Below are 19,457 nucleotides of genomic sequence, written 5' to 3' on the forward strand. Positions count from 1 at the left end.
TTCTTGTTATACTTCTTGAGACATGTAGAGAGAGAAAAGTAAAGAAGTAAGAGATATATATAATTAATTTGATAGTTGAAATAACACTAAAGATAAAGTTTTATTTCCACGACCAAATACCCAAATAAAATGTGCTATATATTGTGGAGACATTGCATAGTGTTTTATGATAGAGGTCACATTATTATTATAGGTAGCATAGTCAATGAAGGGGTTAAAGGGATAATAGTCTATTAAGTTGTGTGAGGGGTTTTCACCTAACATTATCTCATTATCCACATTTACAAGCTACTTAGTTTAGGTTTTGTGACTTCACAATATTGTATCTCATTTTAATTAACCAATCATAGCCCCTTGTTCTAAAAGGTTTCGTGTAAGATGAGATATTTTTGCCAAAACAATAACAAGATCTACCTTGTTGAACTTGATTTCTTTGAATAGATAATTTCGCCGTTTTATATAATTCATGTCCATTTCCACACTTTGTATATGTTAGCTAGTTTCGTTAAATAAAAAACACTTATTAATTGTATATGTTCTAAGATACAAGTTGTTGAACATATTAGTCTTAAATTTTTTGGTTCAGAAAGTCCAATCCATCTCAACCATGAAGGGATTTGGTAAAAGGAAAGTTTCACTTAATAATTTTTTTTACCAAATATTAGAAGGTTAGTTGAGCATACAATGTACGACAAGTTTGAACGTTTTACTGTGACATTGATCGTTAGTAAATATTTTAATCAATATTGTCTTAACCTCCAAAGAATTACCATTTCGTACTATTACTTTTAACTAAACAGTGTTCTTCGGTGAACTTTTCTTTCTATTTTTACTCAACTCGTTAAAATAAAAGTATTCAGTTTTTAAAAGATCGCTTCACTGACAAATACACAACTAAAATACTAAAAAAGTCAAATAGTAGAATAATTTCTCTCAATATATGCATATTAGATCTTTTCAAGAAAGGAAACATACCGTCAACTTTCAAATTTTATCATCTTCTGTGAGTATACCCCATTAAGAGTTGCATATTAGTGAAAATATCATCAATAAAATCTCAGCACCAACTGAAAATATAAGCAACCAAATGGAAGATCCACATGGAAGGATTCCCCAAATTATGATCAGTATGCTTATAACCAGACAGAGAAAGGAAGCAAAATAAGCAGAAGTGCTTTGAGTTCTGAAAAAACAAACCCACAAACAAATATAGCTATAACTAATATATCTTCCAATTAAGTTTCTTTTTATTTTTTTTATATTTACCCTTTATCTATCTGTTAACTATAATTAATATTACTCTAATAACCATCTTAGTATAAAGTAATACATTGATGACAAGGACATAATTGGAAAACTACTTATTGATGTTTTCTTGAATGAGAGCAGTTGAGAAGCCAGCCAATATTAGAAGCTTAGAAACGATTTACAGTACAATTTGTACACTAAGATATGATGGGAGTTCCCAAAAGAAATGGGGAACAAAAAATATGGCACCTATACATCTTAGTGAAGGATTCTATATTTTCGAAATTCTAATCCTATAAAAGTATTGGGAGCACACACTTCATTATTACACAAGAATCACTTGTTTAGGTTGACCTAACAGCTTCACCGTTGACTTGATTGAATCCTCCCAAACATATCTTGTCATTCATATGGCTCCTGTATAGATATTATGCACAACTTTGTTTAATCCTCTCACCAAAGTACATACAATAAAAGTCTTTTTTATGGGAGAAGGGGAAAACATAGATAAGCTTGAAATATCATCTATTGATTATCCCTGCACAGGTCAATAAATGGGCCTTAACTAAATGCACCGAGGCACGAGATTCTAACCTCCAGATTTTATAGCAACCAGGCAAAAACATCAGGTAGTTGGCCGTGTCATTGTGGACAAACCACGCCCCACAGGAATGACACCTGGATAAGTATCTCCGACTTCTTCCACTTCTAAAGGAGCTGCATAGTAAAAGGAGACTGTAAATAAAGAGTACTTAAGCAACCAAAATTACATAACTTGTTCTAATGGGCAATAATGATGTGGTACAGCAACGCATTCGCTATGTGCCACAAAGCAAAGATTGTACTGCTAACAAACCATTTTTTTTAAGGAAAGCGTTTACTACTAAATTGTATCGACATTCAAAATTTAGCCAGTTTGCAGATGGTAGAACATAGTTCACTTATTTTCTTTAGATACATCACTGCAGCTCAGGATTTCAAGTTCCAAAGGAAAGATCTTGTGTTGTGCTAGCTATGGAATATGGATCATATTTCCTTTTGTACATCATTTATAGTTCATAATTTCAACTTCTGAAGAGAGAAGAACTTGTGTTACCCATGGAACACTTCAGACTTTAAGGCTAGACTTGAAAATGGGATATCATTTCTCGCCTTTTATGTTTAAAGGTATTCCATCAAGATTAGAAGTTTAATGTTCAAACCTAGAGACTGAGAATTTATTTATCAAAGCTAACGTTCAATTTCGGAAAACAACTCTGGATTTTAGTTGGAGAAATAAGCAAAGCAAAATCCAATGTCAATATTTTGAGAATACTACTGCACCTGCAATCTCTTGTCCAGCCTGAGCACCAGCAATCCCAATGCATGAGTATAGATTATTCTCATCCACTTTCAACTGTTCATATGCAAGGTATATATCCTCAACAGTAGCAGCGTCATATAGAAATGTTAGGTCCTTGATACAAGATATGTCCTGGATCACACAGCCAACATTAAAATAATGTAGTAAGTTAGATGAAGCATCAGTGTGAAAATATCAGCAAATGCCCCAAGTAAAAATCTAAAAACAAGTTTCGGACATTTGTATCTAAAAATCTCAATATCACAATTGGATGTCAAGATTCGGACATTTGTATCTCACCTTCCTTGGAACAGAAGAAGCTTGCAAGTGAGCTAGCAATCCCAGCCAGTAGGCATTTGACTTAATTTCAGCTTCATGTCTCATAAGAAGGGTCCGCTTAGCCTACATTAAGAGCACCAAAAGAAACTTTCTATGTATTAATAAAATGCCATAATTAACAGAAGAAATTTTAAGTTGTAGTTGAAATTACAATTAAGAGTTTAAAAGTGAAGGCATAGAATGCATGCTTTTTTGCCATATATGTAGGAAACCTTCCCTTTTTCAAACAAAGGGAGCAACCAAAGAGAAAAGGAAATCAGAGCAGGAGGAATAGGTTTATACAAAGGTAATAACGAATTAAATAAATTATATTTGGATGCTGGTAATGTGTTTAGCAGAAAAAATATAGTAGATTTCTACGAAAAAAACTAACGAAAGTGACAGAAAGTGAGAGAAGGTATTGGGGGAATTTGATTCTTAAAGAAGCTGGATATTATTTACACCAACTGAGAAATCTATCACAAAAGTTAACTACTTAACAGCTTCTGTTACAATTACCAGTAAATAACTATCAAATGGAAACATTAACTTGTAATAGTCAGCTAAGAATAGAACTGTCAAAACAGCATAGAGAATCATTCTTCTTAATTGTGATTTAAAACAACTCAAGTGTATATATACACACACACACACACACATATATATGCACATGTTCAAGAAACTAACCCTGTCCAGTTCCCTCTCAGTAATTTTGTTGCTATGCAGACCTCTAAGAACATTCTTGCATGCATCAACAGCTTTGTGCACCTGTAAATCAATTTAATCTGAAACTTTTGAACAGAGGGAAATTGATAGCAAACATAAGAGAAAAGTAGAGTGTATAAGAATGGAGTCCACACCTTGCCTGGAGTTGATGTAACTGAGATCACATACCATCCTAGTTTAAGCCTGTCAAATAGGTTTAATTCAAATGACACATCATATGTCAACCCCAGTGAATCTCTGACCGTTGTGAATAGCCTGTACAGAAAACAATTAATTAGAATTTAAGCATAAATTTCTACCGAGTGTATATTTTATTTAAAGTGACACTATCATGTATTTAGGTTACTAGTATAAGAAATCCTTGACACTAGTACAGATTTCAACATGAAACTAATAAGGGTTGGTCTGTTTTCAACATGAAGATGGTTGGGAGCATGATTTCAGCATAAAAGTAATCAGGATTCAGCCTGAAAGTGATTGACAAAGGTCTCTGAAGTTTCCACACTAAGCTAACAACAAGTGAGCAAGAAGAGTTACCTAGAATTTATAATCTCAGCAAGCAACCCCATAGTTATGCCAAAGAAAAGAGGATGGCCACGAAGGCTTTTTCGCAGACCACCTTCTGTCTGCGGAACAACAGATTTTGACTGATCATCTGCAAAAGCCATTTTCAGCATTTAATGATTAATTTTTTTGAAATGTAGTGTAAAATGCGGCCACAGAGAAAAATATAATCCAGAAAGCCCACCATTGATTGTTAATGCATCATTACTAATTGTCCCTAACAGATCCTGTCCATCAACAGTAAAACCCCAACGATTTGGTGCTGGCCCGGCAATATATGCACATGCCCTCTCATCGGTGTCCTTCAAAAATACCTGTCCAAAAGTAGATAAAATGTGTCATGAGCCTAATGCATTAAAGTAATGCCACTGAATTCCATGCTATGCCACTAAAAAGTTGTCCTGAATGTTTTATGTATTAGGTTCCACAACAACATATGCATGCAATGGCAATTTATGCTCAGCTTCTCACTTCTTGAGACTGCAAATCTGATGGGGATGGTCGAAACAAGGGTGGACTGAATTCTTGCTCTCCTTTATGATCTCTTTCGGCCTGAGCTGTGCCTAGGTAATCAAGTATACAAGACTCGATCTCCTCCTCAGTGAAGTCACCTACAATGCTAACCTGAAGAACAACAAATACACAAGAGATTTTAAACAGTGATTTTAGCGTTTGAATGTAATGGATAAAACACTATGTTTTCAATATATATAATAGCAGACCTCCATGTTATCACCAACAAACTGACTCATTACTGCGTCCTTAACAGACTGTAGGGTTAAATTTTCTAGTGATTTTGGTGTTGGCTCAATAAATCGCTCATCTCCATCTAACATTGCGACCATGAGTTTGTGAGCAGTAGAACGTTCCAAGCTCTTTGGGATGGATCGATAATATGAAAGATACAATTGCCTTGCTCTATCAAAAGCATCATCTACCCAGACACTATGCTGCACAGCAGAAACATCACAAGGAATGATAAATAAGTATGTATAATGTGGTAAAAAAGAATACAGCCAGCAATATAGATGCAACACATTTGAATGAGAATAGGCTTAACAGTAGCGGCTGGCAAAATGTTTACCTCAAGCACCATGTGAAGCAACTGAAATGCTGCACGCATCCCATTGTCCCTTAAAGTAAAACGGAACTCCATGGATATGAATTCCTCCGTCGATTCCAAGGAGCAATTTATCAGATGGTTCACACAGAAAAGTTCAACCTGGTATTATGAGTGAAATACATGGAGGTATAGAGCGTCTGAGATACTGAAATAATCGGGGGGGGCACAAATAATTAATATATGCAGAGTTCTCCTCACTCGAAGTGCATAAGCTATCAAAATTGCACAACATAATGGGATGCTCTAACCTGTACGTTCAATATCAGGCACAGGTACACTCCACATTGATGGGAGAATGTGTGTCTAATAAATATGTATTATGAAAGAAAGGCCTTTTAACAATTGCCAGAAATACATACTAAGCTGAACATCACATTAAAGTTGAAGAAAGAAATCATTCAATGTAAAAACAAAATTGTCTCTCTTGTTCTCCCAGTATATTTACAATCCATTCCTAAATATGAATGTTAACTCTCCTGTAGTCATTGGAAAATAGAAAACCAATTCAAATGACATTAAAATTTGGTGACATCAGTTCGTAAGAAATTTACCTGCTCCCTTGAGAAGTTGCCAACACGACCTCCCTCGCTAAGTGTCCTAACACCTACAATCACAGATCCTCTTGAATCAGAACTCTCAGCTGCTCGTCCACCACCAACAATCAGCCGCATAACACCACTTTGTGTTTCAGTTTTTGATATCTGTTAACAATAAAAAGGCACTAATAAGTAGTGGACAACCAATTACATCTTCTTAACTAATTCAAATGCTTTCTTTTTTCGTGCAAATATCAAAACATTGTCCATACCATTGCACTCGTAAAGAAGTTAGAAATTGCAACCAGTACAATCATATTAGGAAATTACAAGTATCCAAGTCTCCGTTTATAACATATGAGATGGTAAACAAAAGATACCTTTTAGCAACAAATGTGGGACAAGGTGGACAACATTCTTCAGATCAGTTTAATATATCAGAATTTGGTCCACAAATAACAGTGTTTTGCAGCTTTGCTCAGACAAGGCATTCAAAATGGGAAGGAGTACATACGGAATTTGGGTGATCTGATTGTTTTTATGTTGTAGCATAGGTACATTTTTCTATGTATTATGCATAGAAGAGATGATTCATGAGCTCATGGAAAGGGAGACTATAATTATATTACCCACTAGTGTAGATAAGAAGTGGTCACACGTATCATGGCATCATTCACTAGTTAGACTCCAATTTCAGTTAGTAGGCAATCCATTGGTTGTAATTAATGATTACCATGGGGCAATAATATCAGACAAATTTCAATCCTTCACTTAAATCTATAAACTCAATTATTCCAAATAAACAATCTGGAAGACAAATAAATGGACATCTAGCAATTTCTTATCATACACATGTGGAAATAAAAATTCAACAACATAAAAACTAACAACGAGATCAATACAATGATAAGGAAATTAAACAGAAAGCTGAGCAGGTACTCGTATCATGAGAAATTCAATATAAATTTGCATATCACACCTTATAATTAACAGGAATTCCATTTGTAAGGCGGCGGCGGGTGATCCCAGTTTCCTCATCATAAAGCTTTGTAGCATTGGTTTCAGGACTTATAGGAATAAAGGCTGGCGTGCGCTGCATTTTTAACTCTTCTAGTGTGGATGATTGGATCAGTTCTTTTGGCACCTCAAGCTATATATATTAGCAATTGGTTGAACAGCAAATAAGTACATATGTGAGACAACATTATAGAAGCTAGCTCATAATTGAATTGACTATTATCAATAGAATCTCACCATCCATAAACAATGAATCAAATTTGAGTAAGTTTGGTAGATTCATATAATAGAACATGATAATGTTACCATTCATATATAGGTTTATACCTCAGAGAACATAAACAATTTTTTAATGTAATCAAATATCAAACATACAAATCATAAGCCATTGGGTGAAAATCAATAGGTTCAATACTTGTAATGTTAAATCAGAATCAACTAACAAGGAATTGTGTCAGGGAAAAGATACCTCAGGCTCCGGCTCAATAGGTTGATTCAATCCAGCTTTCATAGCATCAGTAATTTCAGTTGATGATATCCTGAACTCCGTTTCACCGGTTCCCTCAATGTGAACTTTTCTTGGAACACATGCAACAATTGCAGCAGGAAGGGGTGCAGTAGGCTTTCCAAAATCAGCTACAAACTCTAACACTTTGGCACCAACAGAATTGACCTACAACAGAAGATATAAAAAATGTAAATAAAAAAACTAAATGGTGATAACTGGTTTTTTTTTAATAATTTATGCAAAGAAAGGATATAACCTTTTCTATAATAACTCTTGAATACATTAAAGTTAACTTCAAACATGAATAAAATATTCATAACATCTATTTTTTTGTTAATAAAAGAATAAAGAGAAAATGAAGCACAATATCAAACATAATGCCAATAATAACAAGAAAAAGGAACAACAGTTAAAGCCTTTTCAATCTAAGTGGGTTTGGCTACATGGATCAAGCAACAACTACAACCAGCTTACAGTTTCTTAGAGCAAAGTTATTCAGTTGAATTGACAATGACCTGATATGTATTCTAAATAAAAAACTTCTCTAGCTAAGACACTAACGAGCAACAACGAAAGAGGCTAACATTGGTCAAAAGAAGCAAACACCTGATCCATAGTATGCAAGGGATCCAGAAATTGATAAGAAACAGGAAAAGAATTCCTCAATTTATCATATCAAGATGATAATACAAAAAGGTAGTAACAGCAGTTCTAAAATTAATGCCAGCAGCATATGTATAAGCTCATGTCGCACAGATTCGTATATTTTGAAAGATGGTATAATCAAAATAAAAGTCAGCTACAACAAAATTGGAAGGTTTAAATAAAGAAATAAAGGTGTACAAGTTCTAATGACCACATATGTAAATACCTCCTCAAGGGTCACTGTCCCAGCAACTGCAAACAAACTTTCATGCCCTTGTCTCTGGTCCATAACTTTATGGCCGAGAGCATCGCTTTCCATGATAAAATCCAGATTATCAACAGAAGATACATTATCAATCATAGCTGCTAAGTGTTCACTATCTTTCAGAAGAGCATCTAAATAACGAGTTAATTCACCCTGGGTAACGCCAAACTCTTTAAGCCTGCGAACCTGCACAGCAGAAATTTACATTAGACTCTCATAATAGAAAGAATGCAGGTCCACATAGACCATCATTCAAGAAATTTGAAACCTAAAGAAATGTAGTTTCCTCTATCAACCTGAGGCCAAAAGATCCAGGAAATATTTGTTATATATTGTAATGACCATCAAACATGTTCAATTCATTGTCTTAAAATCAAGCATTGCATGCCTTTCTAAGTTAAACATGTGAACAAAACCAGCAATTGGATTATAAACAAGGTGAAGCATACTAGCATAACACAACTAACTGAAACAATCAATGGACAGAACTAAATTTTTCAATCCTGAAAAGACAGCTGGAGCAGAAACAAACCTCCTGAACAGCAACTCTAATTGCACTTTGCCAATTCTTTGGTTCTGCAGTTATAGTAAGAGTGGTCACAGTACACCCTTCCCTTCCAGAATCACTATGATCCAATTCAACTGAAGTGAATGGTGGATTTGAACTCTGCAAATTTCATATATTACCAACATATTAAAATTTAAAAGTACAGGATACACTATTCAGCAAATTAACATAGCAAAAGAGCCTCACTTGCTCCCTCTTATATCTCTTCCTTTTAACCATTACTCATTTACTCTTATGGGAGAGTTTGGTATGTGTCTAAAACTGGGGTTGAAAAATTCATGTATGAGTTTTCAAAACAATCATACAAATAAAACTGATCCATGACTTTTTTCAATTGCATCTATAACCCCATATGAAACATAAATAAGTATTATTGACAAATACTTGACAACTTACCGTTGGGGAAGGAATTCATTAACAATAACGACACAGATGTCATACCCCTAAGTATTGAGCCACTTTTTATTATATCAAAATAAGACATCAAGTATTCATATAAACACAACAACATCACATAGTGAAATGGCAAACAAACTCCTACAGTAGCCAAAAAAGGCAGGATTAAGAAGTAGCACCATAGCAGATACGGAGAATTTTATTTCACCTTATATCTTGTATTGATACGAAAATGAAGAGCGGACAAAAATATTCTTTTCATCAACACATTACGCAGATCACCATATGTCCGAACCTTATTCACTGGAATCTGCATAAGTTTCAATGCAGAAATTAAGAGAGAGAGAGAGAGAGAAGGAACGTAAGAATTATATTATCAAAAATTATATCATAAAGCACCAGATGGGAAATGACGAAAAAGTTATGAAAGGAAATAAAAGAAAAGGGAGAACCCGACCAAATATGAAAATAAGCAAAAGCTGGGTAAAGATTAGTGCCGTAAGATGACAATTCCCAAGTACTTCAGACAAATGACTGCTGGGCTACTAGCATTTTATTTTGCAATAATCGACAATTCAAATTTGGCATACTTTAGTTTTCCATCTTATCTTTTTAGGCCTATTCTTCAACTATAAAGAACATTCTATTTAGCATTAGTAGGTCATGACAAAAGTAGAAAGCAAATAAGAATATAATAATATTGTATATAAATTGTTCGCTATACCAGTAGATCATGATTAACAAATAACTCAAGATTCATGTCCTCAAATACCCAACACCTCACTAAACGCTTCTCTTCCATAAAAGATCTCTAATCACACCTCCAACAATGTTAGCAGCTTTGAAATTTTAATTGCAATTAAATTAACCCAATTTTATTTTTTGTTAAAAAATAGTGATTCCTATGGGAATTTTAAGGACTAAAGTAACCATAAAATTGCCATCGTGGACAAAACAAGTTAAATATAAAAAAAAATTTAAAACCCCTCATACCTTGCAGAACATATTAATTGAAAAATTTTGAAGCAACTCATGTTGAAATATTTGTGGTGGCTTCAAATCAGTACCACTTCCGGGAAGTGAAAAATTATGCTTCACAGGAGGACGAACAGCTTGCCTTTCCTTGTTCAATACTTTTGATTGATCAATATTAGCTGATCTTTCACTTGAGTTTCCACCCAGGCCAACAGAGAACTTAGGAACGAGAAAACTAGCCATTGCCCCAAATGCACTACTTGGAGTGGCTACCGTACTCTTCTCATTCTCTACACCAGTTTGTCCAAAAACAGCCTGCATGACAACAGATAATGTATGAGACTCCTAAACTGTAACTGTGATCACAACCAAACCTACTACTTTGCAAATGACTGTTTGACGTACTTCAATCTGGGAAACAGTCTTTGGGATGTTATCGATATCCCCTACAATGTACAAGGTTGCATTTGCAGGGAAATACCAACGCTCATGAAATTTCCTTATTTTATCTGCATCCCACTTCTTTATCTGTTCTTCTAATCCAATTGGGAACCTTTTGCTCAGCTTGTTTTCAGAATGGAGATGCTGTAACAACTGCAATTACAGAATTTGTTTTTTTATTAAAGCAATTATATAAGTTAAAAGCGAATGAATTAGGAGACAAAAACTGCACAAGTCAATTCTGCAGAAAAATCAAGTTGATAGCAAAATTTCTAAAAAAGAAATATTCTGCTCAGCACCTGGCAATCAACTCGGTACTCTATTGTGTTCATCATTTGAAGCTCTGATAGAATAGCACGTCGTTCTTTTTCAACTCTAGAAGAAAGGAACTTGGGGTGAAAAGCTATCTGCATACATCAATGATAACAGGCATGAGTCAATGCAATGGTAAACTAAAAGTACCATATTGATGTTTTCTCATTTGGACCAAAGCAGAAAAATGCATTAAAATATTAAGATGCAGATTAGACGAAGTGTGTGCATAAGCTAAAATATACATCTCTACGAAGTAGAAGTCACATGTGTGGTATGAAACAGAGCACTGTTAGATAAAGCATACCTCATCCAAGGCATCCAGAACAACTGGAAGTAGATCACCATTAGAATCCTGACATGTGACATTCAGTTATAACCATCAAAACAATATAAAACAATTGAATTCGAACAGACATATATTAGAAACCTGATGTGACAGGTTTCTGTTCGGAATTTTTTTAGTGACGAGCAGCTGCAATAATTAAGCACTAAAGAATCATGGAACCTAGTAGCAAGAGACAGATAGATTTAAGCACAATGCAGGGCACATATTAGGAAATTTTCAATTTAATGTTTGGAGGAAGAACTTTAGAACAAAAAAAGAATAGTAATCATGAAGCTAGATTTCTACCTTTACAATTTTTCCGCTTCCATTTCATCCTCTCTCACTCGAAAAGTTTTTATTTCCAAAAAATTGAGCCCAATGCTGTCTCAAATGGCTTTTCATCCTAAATCTCATGTTGAATTCCTTTTAAGAATGTTATTTATATTTCAGATATAAACTAATCACGATCATCACAACATTGATAAGTTTCATGTATTGCTTGAGCATAAGTATATAATAAACTTCTTTCTTTTAGTAACAAAAAAAATCAATCAACATCCATATGAAAAGTTATCAATGAACTTTATTAGAACACTACAAAGAAGAACATGCCAAATGTCCCAAACCTTGGTACTGGTAGGAGCATGGATGTGAAACACGGTATGGTGGAAATCAGTATAAGCATTAGAACGGGCTCCTGTCCCCAGAAGCTTCTCACGTTTTTTACTTCCAAGGAAAGCAACGTGTTCAATCATGTGTGCAATGCCTTGCTCATCATCCTCCTCGTCTATTGATCCAGCATGAACTTCCATATGTGCTTCAAACCTAAAATTGAATCAATTTATACCAAGTAGATAGCACTTAGCAACAAGTGCGTTGTAGAGACCCCAATTCAGAAACATTACCACTGGCATATTACAGCAAGATAATGTTGACAGGAGAAAACATAAGACTATGAAACTTTATGAGTCAATTGTGTCGCCCCATGTTTTTTATTTTGGACAAAATTATTCACAATCCGTCTAAGAACAACCTTCACATTACATTTTAACATTAAAAATTGTGTTATCATAATAGCATTCCTGCAGAACCAACAACCATTGAACAACGTGAGGGTAAGGCACTGTGGTGAGTATCTGAAGGAAGAATTGGAAGATATAAAGCAATTTACCTCAAGCAAGCACCCATGTGTAAACAATATCAGAACATCCTCTATCATATTTATATGTGATCATCAATAGGTATAATAAACAAACTCAAGGATGACATGTCAGTAAAACACTAAATCTGCAATTCTGCATATATTATTAAATGTCAATGAATCAACGTTTATTGAACTCACCTATTTGGTGGAACTTTATTTGGCAGAATCAGGTAGCGCAACCCATTCTTTAGTTGACCACGATGTAACTTAGGGTGAGATGGTAGTTCAGAATTTAAAAAACCCTCTATCTGCTCTAGTTCAGAATCAAATAAACTTGAATCCTGTTTTTCACCAATCCCATCAGGCCAGGTAGTACTTGCTGCATGTGGCTCATCGGGGCCAACAGTTGCATGTGGAAGTTGAACCCGCTTGACATGAGATGTAATAGCACAATCAGATGTGATCTTTGATAGAAAGTAAAAAATGACATAAACTATACGATGTAATCACATCATAAGCACAAATACAATACTCAGAACTGAAACAGACATAGACATGGGACTGGTGCAGAAGGATGATACTGTCTCCAGAAGTGTACCAGAAGTTTAAGCATAAATCATGCATTTTCAAGCAAGCATTGGATTCATCTAAATATTAGTAGCATGAAAATTGTATTAAGAAAAAATGAGCAAGTCCAGTAGATCAATACACATGTTAGTTACAACAAAGTAAAATTTGGCAAAAGAGACGCTGTCTTTGCTTTCATTTGATTAAAAGTAAAATTAAATACACCCGCTCCCCCCACAAAGAAAAAAACATACACCAACAACAAAGAGTAAGAAAATATAATCCTAAATTTAAAATACACATTAAATTTTGTCCAGGCAAAAGTGATCTTGGAGTGAAGGGAAAATATCCAATTAAAAATGAATCCTGAAGCCAGAATTTCTTTTTTGACCAAGGAGTCCTTACATTGTAAAGCATCCTATTTTTTCTGGTGAAATAACCACATCAACAAGCTAAGCAGTGTTATAAGCCAAAATTGAAGTTGGGATACTTACAGAAGTGTGATGTAGTTTATTCTTGGATAACTGAAAAGATGATTTATCAAGAAAAGCTCCAGGAATAAATCTTGCATGACTTGTACGACGTTTCTTGCTGGAGGCAAGACAGCAAGAGGTACAGCTATGGTGTGGCAAGAATAATGATTGCTTCACCGGTTCACCAAGGATGGAAGTATAGTGTTTCAAGGCATCACCTCCATTCGTTCTCAAACCCAATCCGCTGTGAACAGCTTTATGCAGTCTTCTTTCACTAAGAGAAATATATGCAATATAACAGTTAATATATTAAGATGCAAAAGATGAACACATTTGTTGTTTCGTGGAGAGCTATAATGCATAGATACACCAAAACTGCCGAACCACTAGTAATTTATTTTTATGTTTTATCCAATAGCGATACTCATATGAAACTGCTGCACTTGTATGTTTTGATATCTATACCATAAAGTGCTGCTACTAAAAAAATCAAAGATATAGATTCAAGTCTTGTTCACACCAATTACCACCTTTGAAAATATACTCACTTAGGCAATATTGCGATCCTCAAAATCACAACACATGATCTCACATTTCTATGCTCCTCAAACAAGTTAGAGAACACATGAGGCCGAGGTTACTGCACTGTCGCCACATTTTCCCACAACGACAGTAACCACAACATAATTGCGACCTCAACATAGAGCTTACATCTTATAAACCGAAATAATCACATATCATATACTTTGTACTCAACTCTCATATTTATCTTCATATTGACCTATGTATGGTATAGTGATATATAGTTTTTCTTGCCTATACTATATACACCATATCTTCTCATCTATATTATCAATTCCACGAAAGTATCTCATGTTTATGCATCTTGAAAACCATAAGGAGTATCGGTATTAAACGTGAATTAAAAGAAAACTAGGTTGAAATTGCAACAACGATTATGAGATAGTTTAGAAGTATTTATCTGATAAGAAATTAAAAGAGAAGGATGATAGAGAGAGAGAGAAGAAATACCTTTGAATTGAAGAAGAGAAAGGAAGTGAAGTAGATAAGAGAAAACGATTGTTGCGGAATCGAGATGGAAAGCGAGGAAAGGAAGAAGAAGAAGAGGTAGTTATTGTTGATGTAGATTGAGGAAGACGACGACGGTGATGATGAAGATGAAGAGGAATAAGAGAAGTTGAAGCTGAAGCTGAAGCTGCCATAGGAATAGGCATGGCGAATAGAGAGAGAGAGAGAGAGAGAGAGAAAAGGGATAGAGAAAGAGAGAAAGAAGAAACAAGTTATGGCTGCTATATACTCTTGTTGTTGTCGATGCTACCCAATCCACATTTTCTCTTTTTTTTATTTTTTTTTTGCCAAAAAATATCACCTCATCTCTTTCCCTGTGTTTCTATCTGGTACAAGTACATTTCTCACTCTCACGTGTGAAAACACTTAAACACACGTGCAAAAGAGCAAATACTGGAACCCTATTCATTTACATTTTTAGTTCACTGTTTTCATATTTTATAAATAAATAAGTTCTATTTTATAAGTTTTATATACTGTTCTTATATTTTCTATTATACATATTTAATTATTATTAATTTTTTAACAAAAATAAATAATTCAAATAAATGACAGTGTATTTGTGTTCATAATTGGTGGAGAGGACAAGTTAGGCAAACTATTAGAAAAATCTACAAGTTTTACCCCAAATAATGGTGAATTAAGGGTAGAATTGGAATTACAAATTACTTGGTTAGTGTATAAATATTTTAGAGTAATATTAGGGGAAGGTTATAGGTAAAGAAAAGTATAAAGCATTAAATAGTAAATCCCAAAGTGGGAGAAGAAGGATTTATAAAAAAAACAATTTAAGGAAATGGAGAAATGATTTTGTGAAAAGAGTATAGAGTTGATTATTTCTTAGTTTGCTAAAAATGTTCTTATCACAAGCTAGATATTTTCTATTACCATTTTTTAAGAATGGATTCTTGTCATAAGTATAACCAAACAATTATCAAATATCAAAACTATTTTTGTTTCAAAATAAAAAATATTTATTAGAAGAAAAAATCCAAACCCAATGCACTCTAGTCTCACTATGTTAAAAATTATCTAGTGAAAGATTGTTAACATGCGATTCCTGCATGGCATATATGGAGAGACAAGTACCACGAAAAAACAAAAAACAAAATATAGTAAGACATTTTTATCTTTTTATATACAATATAATGACATTTTTGTCATTAGAAACACATGTAAAATCATATACTTCGTTCTATCTCTCACTATGCTTTTTAAGGTTTGAAATCCAAGAATCATGATTTTCTTAGTTTGGAATTATGATAACATATTTATGTAAGGTCCATGTCTTGGTGCTCCTTCCTATCATGAAATATATTAGAATTTATATGAACTTTGCTTCTTGGGAGAAAGCAATACAGTTTCAAATATTCATTCCAAAAGGTACATAAATGGTGAGATATGTGCTAGTTTTGTGATGAAGATACAAACAACCATATTCTTACACCTTGAAATTCAAAGGAGTTCCCCAGTCATAAACCGGTGATTCAGAACAGCTTCTGCAGTTGGTCTCTTTCGAAAATCAGCATTAAGCATTGCCTATAAGCCATTCACAAAAACAGCATCAACTTTTGATAAATTTCCTCTATTATATACTAATCAGCATTAAGTTATTCAGAAACTGATACTCTGAACAAATCCAAAAATCAATTATGGAGACATTCACTATTCACTAATCACTATTAGTAGTTGCATACAAATATAAATACCTGAAGTAACTCCCAACCAGCACCATCGCCGAGATCCAAGAACTCAACAGCATTCACAAGTCGGTCATCTGCTAAACAATACCTGCCAAAGGAAGAACAATACAAGGCTGACACCAACTCAACAGCATTCACTAGGTAGTTACTCTTCCTTTTCGGAGACGTGCTAAAAAATGTAAATTTAATTTGCGAAAAATACACACTACCCTTTTAATTTCGGAATGGTTGCAACAAGCCTTGTCAACTTTTGAATCAATTAATTAAACCGTCACTAATAAAAAAACTAATTACAATGCCAAACTGCATCAATTCATTAAGAAAATTGTACTATTTCGTTATAACTTGCAGTAAGTTTAGTGTACTAAGTATAGGAATTGGGCTGAATGGGAGAAGAAGGGTGTATAAACAGGTGATTTGTCTTCAAGAAATCTTGACCTTAGCCAGAATACTCTCCATTTCCATTCCTGTGTATTTCAACTATTTGTTCATCTTGTGAGCAACTCAAATCCATTTAATTTGTAAGCCTCAACCAAAGAAAAAATTAGATTATAAAACGAAAGATATCTACTATGTTTTAGTTTTATCAGAAATATATATATAGTAGAAGATATCTTACTCTCGTGTTGCTTCAAGATCGAGTTGGAAAGTATTCTCCAAAAGCCTCTGAATTTAATGGCCATGAAAAACTTTAGTGTTGACAATATTTATGAGAATGAAACTTTCACAGCAAACAATTATCAGCTACCAAAGATGAAATCATATTGGTGGCACAGCTTACTTGCAAGGAAAGGCTATCCATTGCACCAGCTTCACAAAACGGAACAAAAGCCAAGTATGCAAAAAGAAGACCTGCTTCATATCTGCATGCAAACTCAATAAATTTGTAACCTGAAAACAAGGATGCTTAAACAAACTTCAGGATCTCAAAACTTACATATCATCGGCTATTCCAAAAAGTCTTTTCTCCATACGCGTGAATGCACCAGCCGCTCTTGCTCGTCTCCAGAGCCCATCTGCGAGTGGTTGTGGATCTTCTTCTACTTCTGAGTACCTGGAATGATTTAGAACCAGTTTGTTTGGTATAAATTCTCAACAGAATCACATATTTTTTATAAAAAAACTAAATTAGAAGATATTGACATGTGTTTGGGTAAGATTCTTACAATAATCAGAATCACAAAATAATCATATGTTTGGTTATTTTGAGTGGCTTTTGAATTACTACCAAAATCTATAAAAAGTAAATCTTTCTTTTTTTTACACAGTTGAAAAAAAAACACTTTTTTTAATCCTGATCAAACGTACTCTTAATTACTTGTAACACTATTTATGTTTAAAGTTATAATCTACTTCAGCTTGTATCCATGCAGGTTAAACAATGTTTGACAAGAAGCAGAGAAATATATTTATATTACATACACAGAGAAATTTGAAGTCCCATAAAAAATATAACACACTAATAGTTATTGGTTAATTGATGGCCATATGACTTGACAAATCATTACCTTACCTAACATCAACAGAAAAGGCTAGATCCCGAAGTCGTGGGATCAAATAACGAGCTTCTCTTTCTGCAATTGTGCTGCCATCATATTACATACACATTAACATTAGAATGAAAAGGAAGTGCAAGATAAATGGAAAATCTTGAACAGAATAAAATGCTTGCTAATTGCATACTTGAGAACAACAGAAAATGGTCCTAGACTCTGGTGCAACCTGTCCTGATCATGCATGTAAGCTAGACCTCTCATAACACCTACAAGCAGATTTACAATAAAAATTTGTTTTCTTTTGAGTGTTTGTCCTTGTTCAAAGCGATTCCAGGAAGACGCTTCTCCTAAAGCTCGGTCTCTTGATACCCTCTCACTAGCACGTTTTGCATAATCTGCCGCACTATATTTCCCGTAATCACGAAAAGCAAGCCACTGGACCAAAGAGATTTCTTAACAAAACTAACATGATTGAAGTGAAGGAACTTATGCTAATTTCAGAGGACCAACCTGCTCCCCGGTGATTGTTTCAAACCCACCTACAAGTAACAGAATATGCTGACTTCCACCTTCTGAACTGCTCTGTGAGAAAAATATAATTGAACAAGAATGATGAAAGGATTACTATGATTAGCTATCAAATAAATAAATAAAATTATCATAGAAATTGGCTTCTTGGTATATGCTATGCAATCTAGCTTTTTGTGTAAATGTCATGTTTGAAGGTAATATAGTCTTAGAATCTATTTGTGAGTTGAGTTTTGGAGAGAAAGGAAAGGAAAGGGAAGGCTTCAGAGTTATCTCACAGGTGTATTTCATAGTTCTGAAGTCTTATGTTTCCCTTCCTTTCCCTCCAAAATCTAACTCGCAAACGGACCCTTACAGGTTTTGCCGAATAAAAAGCGTAAGTTTGAAGAAAGTAATATATACATATATTATAATCTTACTTGAAGAAATGAGTGTGCATTCAACTCATTTGCAGCCATCATATCAGCCTCAACTCCGGCAGCGCGTTTTCCAGGATAAACCTTAATTGTTAGTTGGAGTTAAGTTCCTATGCTCAATACAGTACTTTCTATAAAGATATAACATGAAAGACTAAAGATTATGATTATAAAACTTACCTTAAAAATAATTGGAGTTCCTCTAAGTGGACCCTGTGAAACTCTTCCTTCATAAAGCCTGCAATGTAGCTGCCATGAGTATTATCAGTTTTTGGCTTCCTTTTCTTAATACAATATTAACATCATTTATAAATGAAATCCATGAAATATGTACCTAATATTTACACTTCCTTGTCCAACATCCTGAGTTTTGAGTCCTTCTAAATCTCCATATGAATATTCAGAAAGTGCTGAATAGCTACCCAAATGAAGACATGCAAGTTATAATACAAAACATTATCTGACTAGGTGGGATCGGCTAGATGGAAAGAGAATATGGATGGAAACAGGTCAGGTGAGACTTTGCATTAAACAGAGTCAGCCTGTATAGCATGTAGGAGCATAGGCATAGCCTGTTAGTTTGTTTAAAGGCACATTATACTATATCATCTTAAAATATGTCATAATGTATACATTTAAATATGTTATTATTCTTACTTTTACTTAGACTTCTCTAAGTCTAACAATTAAATTATATTCTTATACATTTTTATATTAAAATTCTATATA

The 19,457-nt window shown here is 34.1% G+C and overlaps 2 protein-coding genes across 5 annotated transcripts in view; both read right to left on the reverse strand.

Annotated features, from left to right (window-relative positions):
• Positions 1,531-14,775, reverse strand: LOC109331382 (stromal processing peptidase, chloroplastic-like). 2 transcript variants are annotated; one of them, XM_019565828.1, is made up of 25 exons: positions 14,529-14,775; positions 13,518-13,770; positions 12,655-12,884; positions 11,939-12,137; positions 11,292-11,339; positions 10,972-11,079; positions 10,637-10,825; positions 10,250-10,546; positions 9,465-9,566; positions 8,825-8,959; positions 8,254-8,478; positions 7,344-7,547; positions 6,837-7,007; positions 5,873-6,022; positions 5,283-5,420; positions 4,921-5,148; positions 4,670-4,822; positions 4,383-4,512; positions 4,172-4,289; positions 3,769-3,889; positions 3,596-3,676; positions 2,891-2,992; positions 2,572-2,722; positions 1,843-1,965; positions 1,531-1,665 (listed from the first exon to the last, which is right to left on the reverse strand). In XM_019565828.1, exons 1-24 carry the CDS (start codon positions 14,729-14,731, stop codon positions 1,874-1,876), a joined length of 3,828 nt encoding a protein of 1,275 aa, XP_019421373.1. In that variant the 5' UTR covers positions 14,732-14,775; the 3' UTR covers positions 1,531-1,665; positions 1,843-1,873. The 2 variants fall into 2 exon arrangements, with proteins under 2 accessions (XP_019421373.1, XP_019421372.1); XM_019565827.1 differs by having other exon boundaries at positions 12,655-12,920.
• The window catches only part of LOC109330503, a 4,228-nt gene continuing 613 nt past the window's right edge, over positions 15,843-19,457 (reverse strand). The window contains exons 2-13 of one of the 3 annotated variants that reach the window (XM_019564703.1): positions 19,063-19,146; positions 18,909-18,966; positions 18,732-18,812; positions 18,295-18,366; positions 17,972-18,219; positions 17,802-17,873; positions 17,226-17,342; positions 17,070-17,151; positions 16,908-16,954; positions 16,295-16,376; positions 16,027-16,124; positions 15,843-15,923 (exon numbers count right to left, since the gene is read on the reverse strand). In XM_019564703.1, coding sequence (XP_019420248.1) covers positions 16,041-16,124; positions 16,295-16,376; positions 16,908-16,954; positions 17,070-17,151; positions 17,226-17,342; positions 17,802-17,873; positions 17,972-18,219; positions 18,295-18,366; positions 18,732-18,812; positions 18,909-18,966; positions 19,063-19,146 — 1,027 coding nt within the window. In that variant the 3' untranslated portion in view covers positions 15,843-15,923; positions 16,027-16,040. Of the gene's footprint in view, positions 16,125-16,294; positions 16,377-16,907; positions 16,955-17,069; positions 17,152-17,225; positions 17,343-17,801; positions 17,874-17,971; positions 18,220-18,294; positions 18,367-18,731; positions 18,813-18,908; positions 18,967-19,062; positions 19,147-19,457 lie in introns of all 3 variants that reach the window. The other 2 variants (XM_019564702.1, XM_019564701.1) reach the window with 2 other exon arrangements.

The sequence above is a fragment of the Lupinus angustifolius genome, chromosome LG17, assembly GCF_001865875.1.
Source record: "Lupinus angustifolius cultivar Tanjil chromosome LG17, LupAngTanjil_v1.0, whole genome shotgun sequence".
NCBI classification, from domain to species: Eukaryota; Viridiplantae; Streptophyta; class Magnoliopsida; order Fabales; family Fabaceae; genus Lupinus; species Lupinus angustifolius.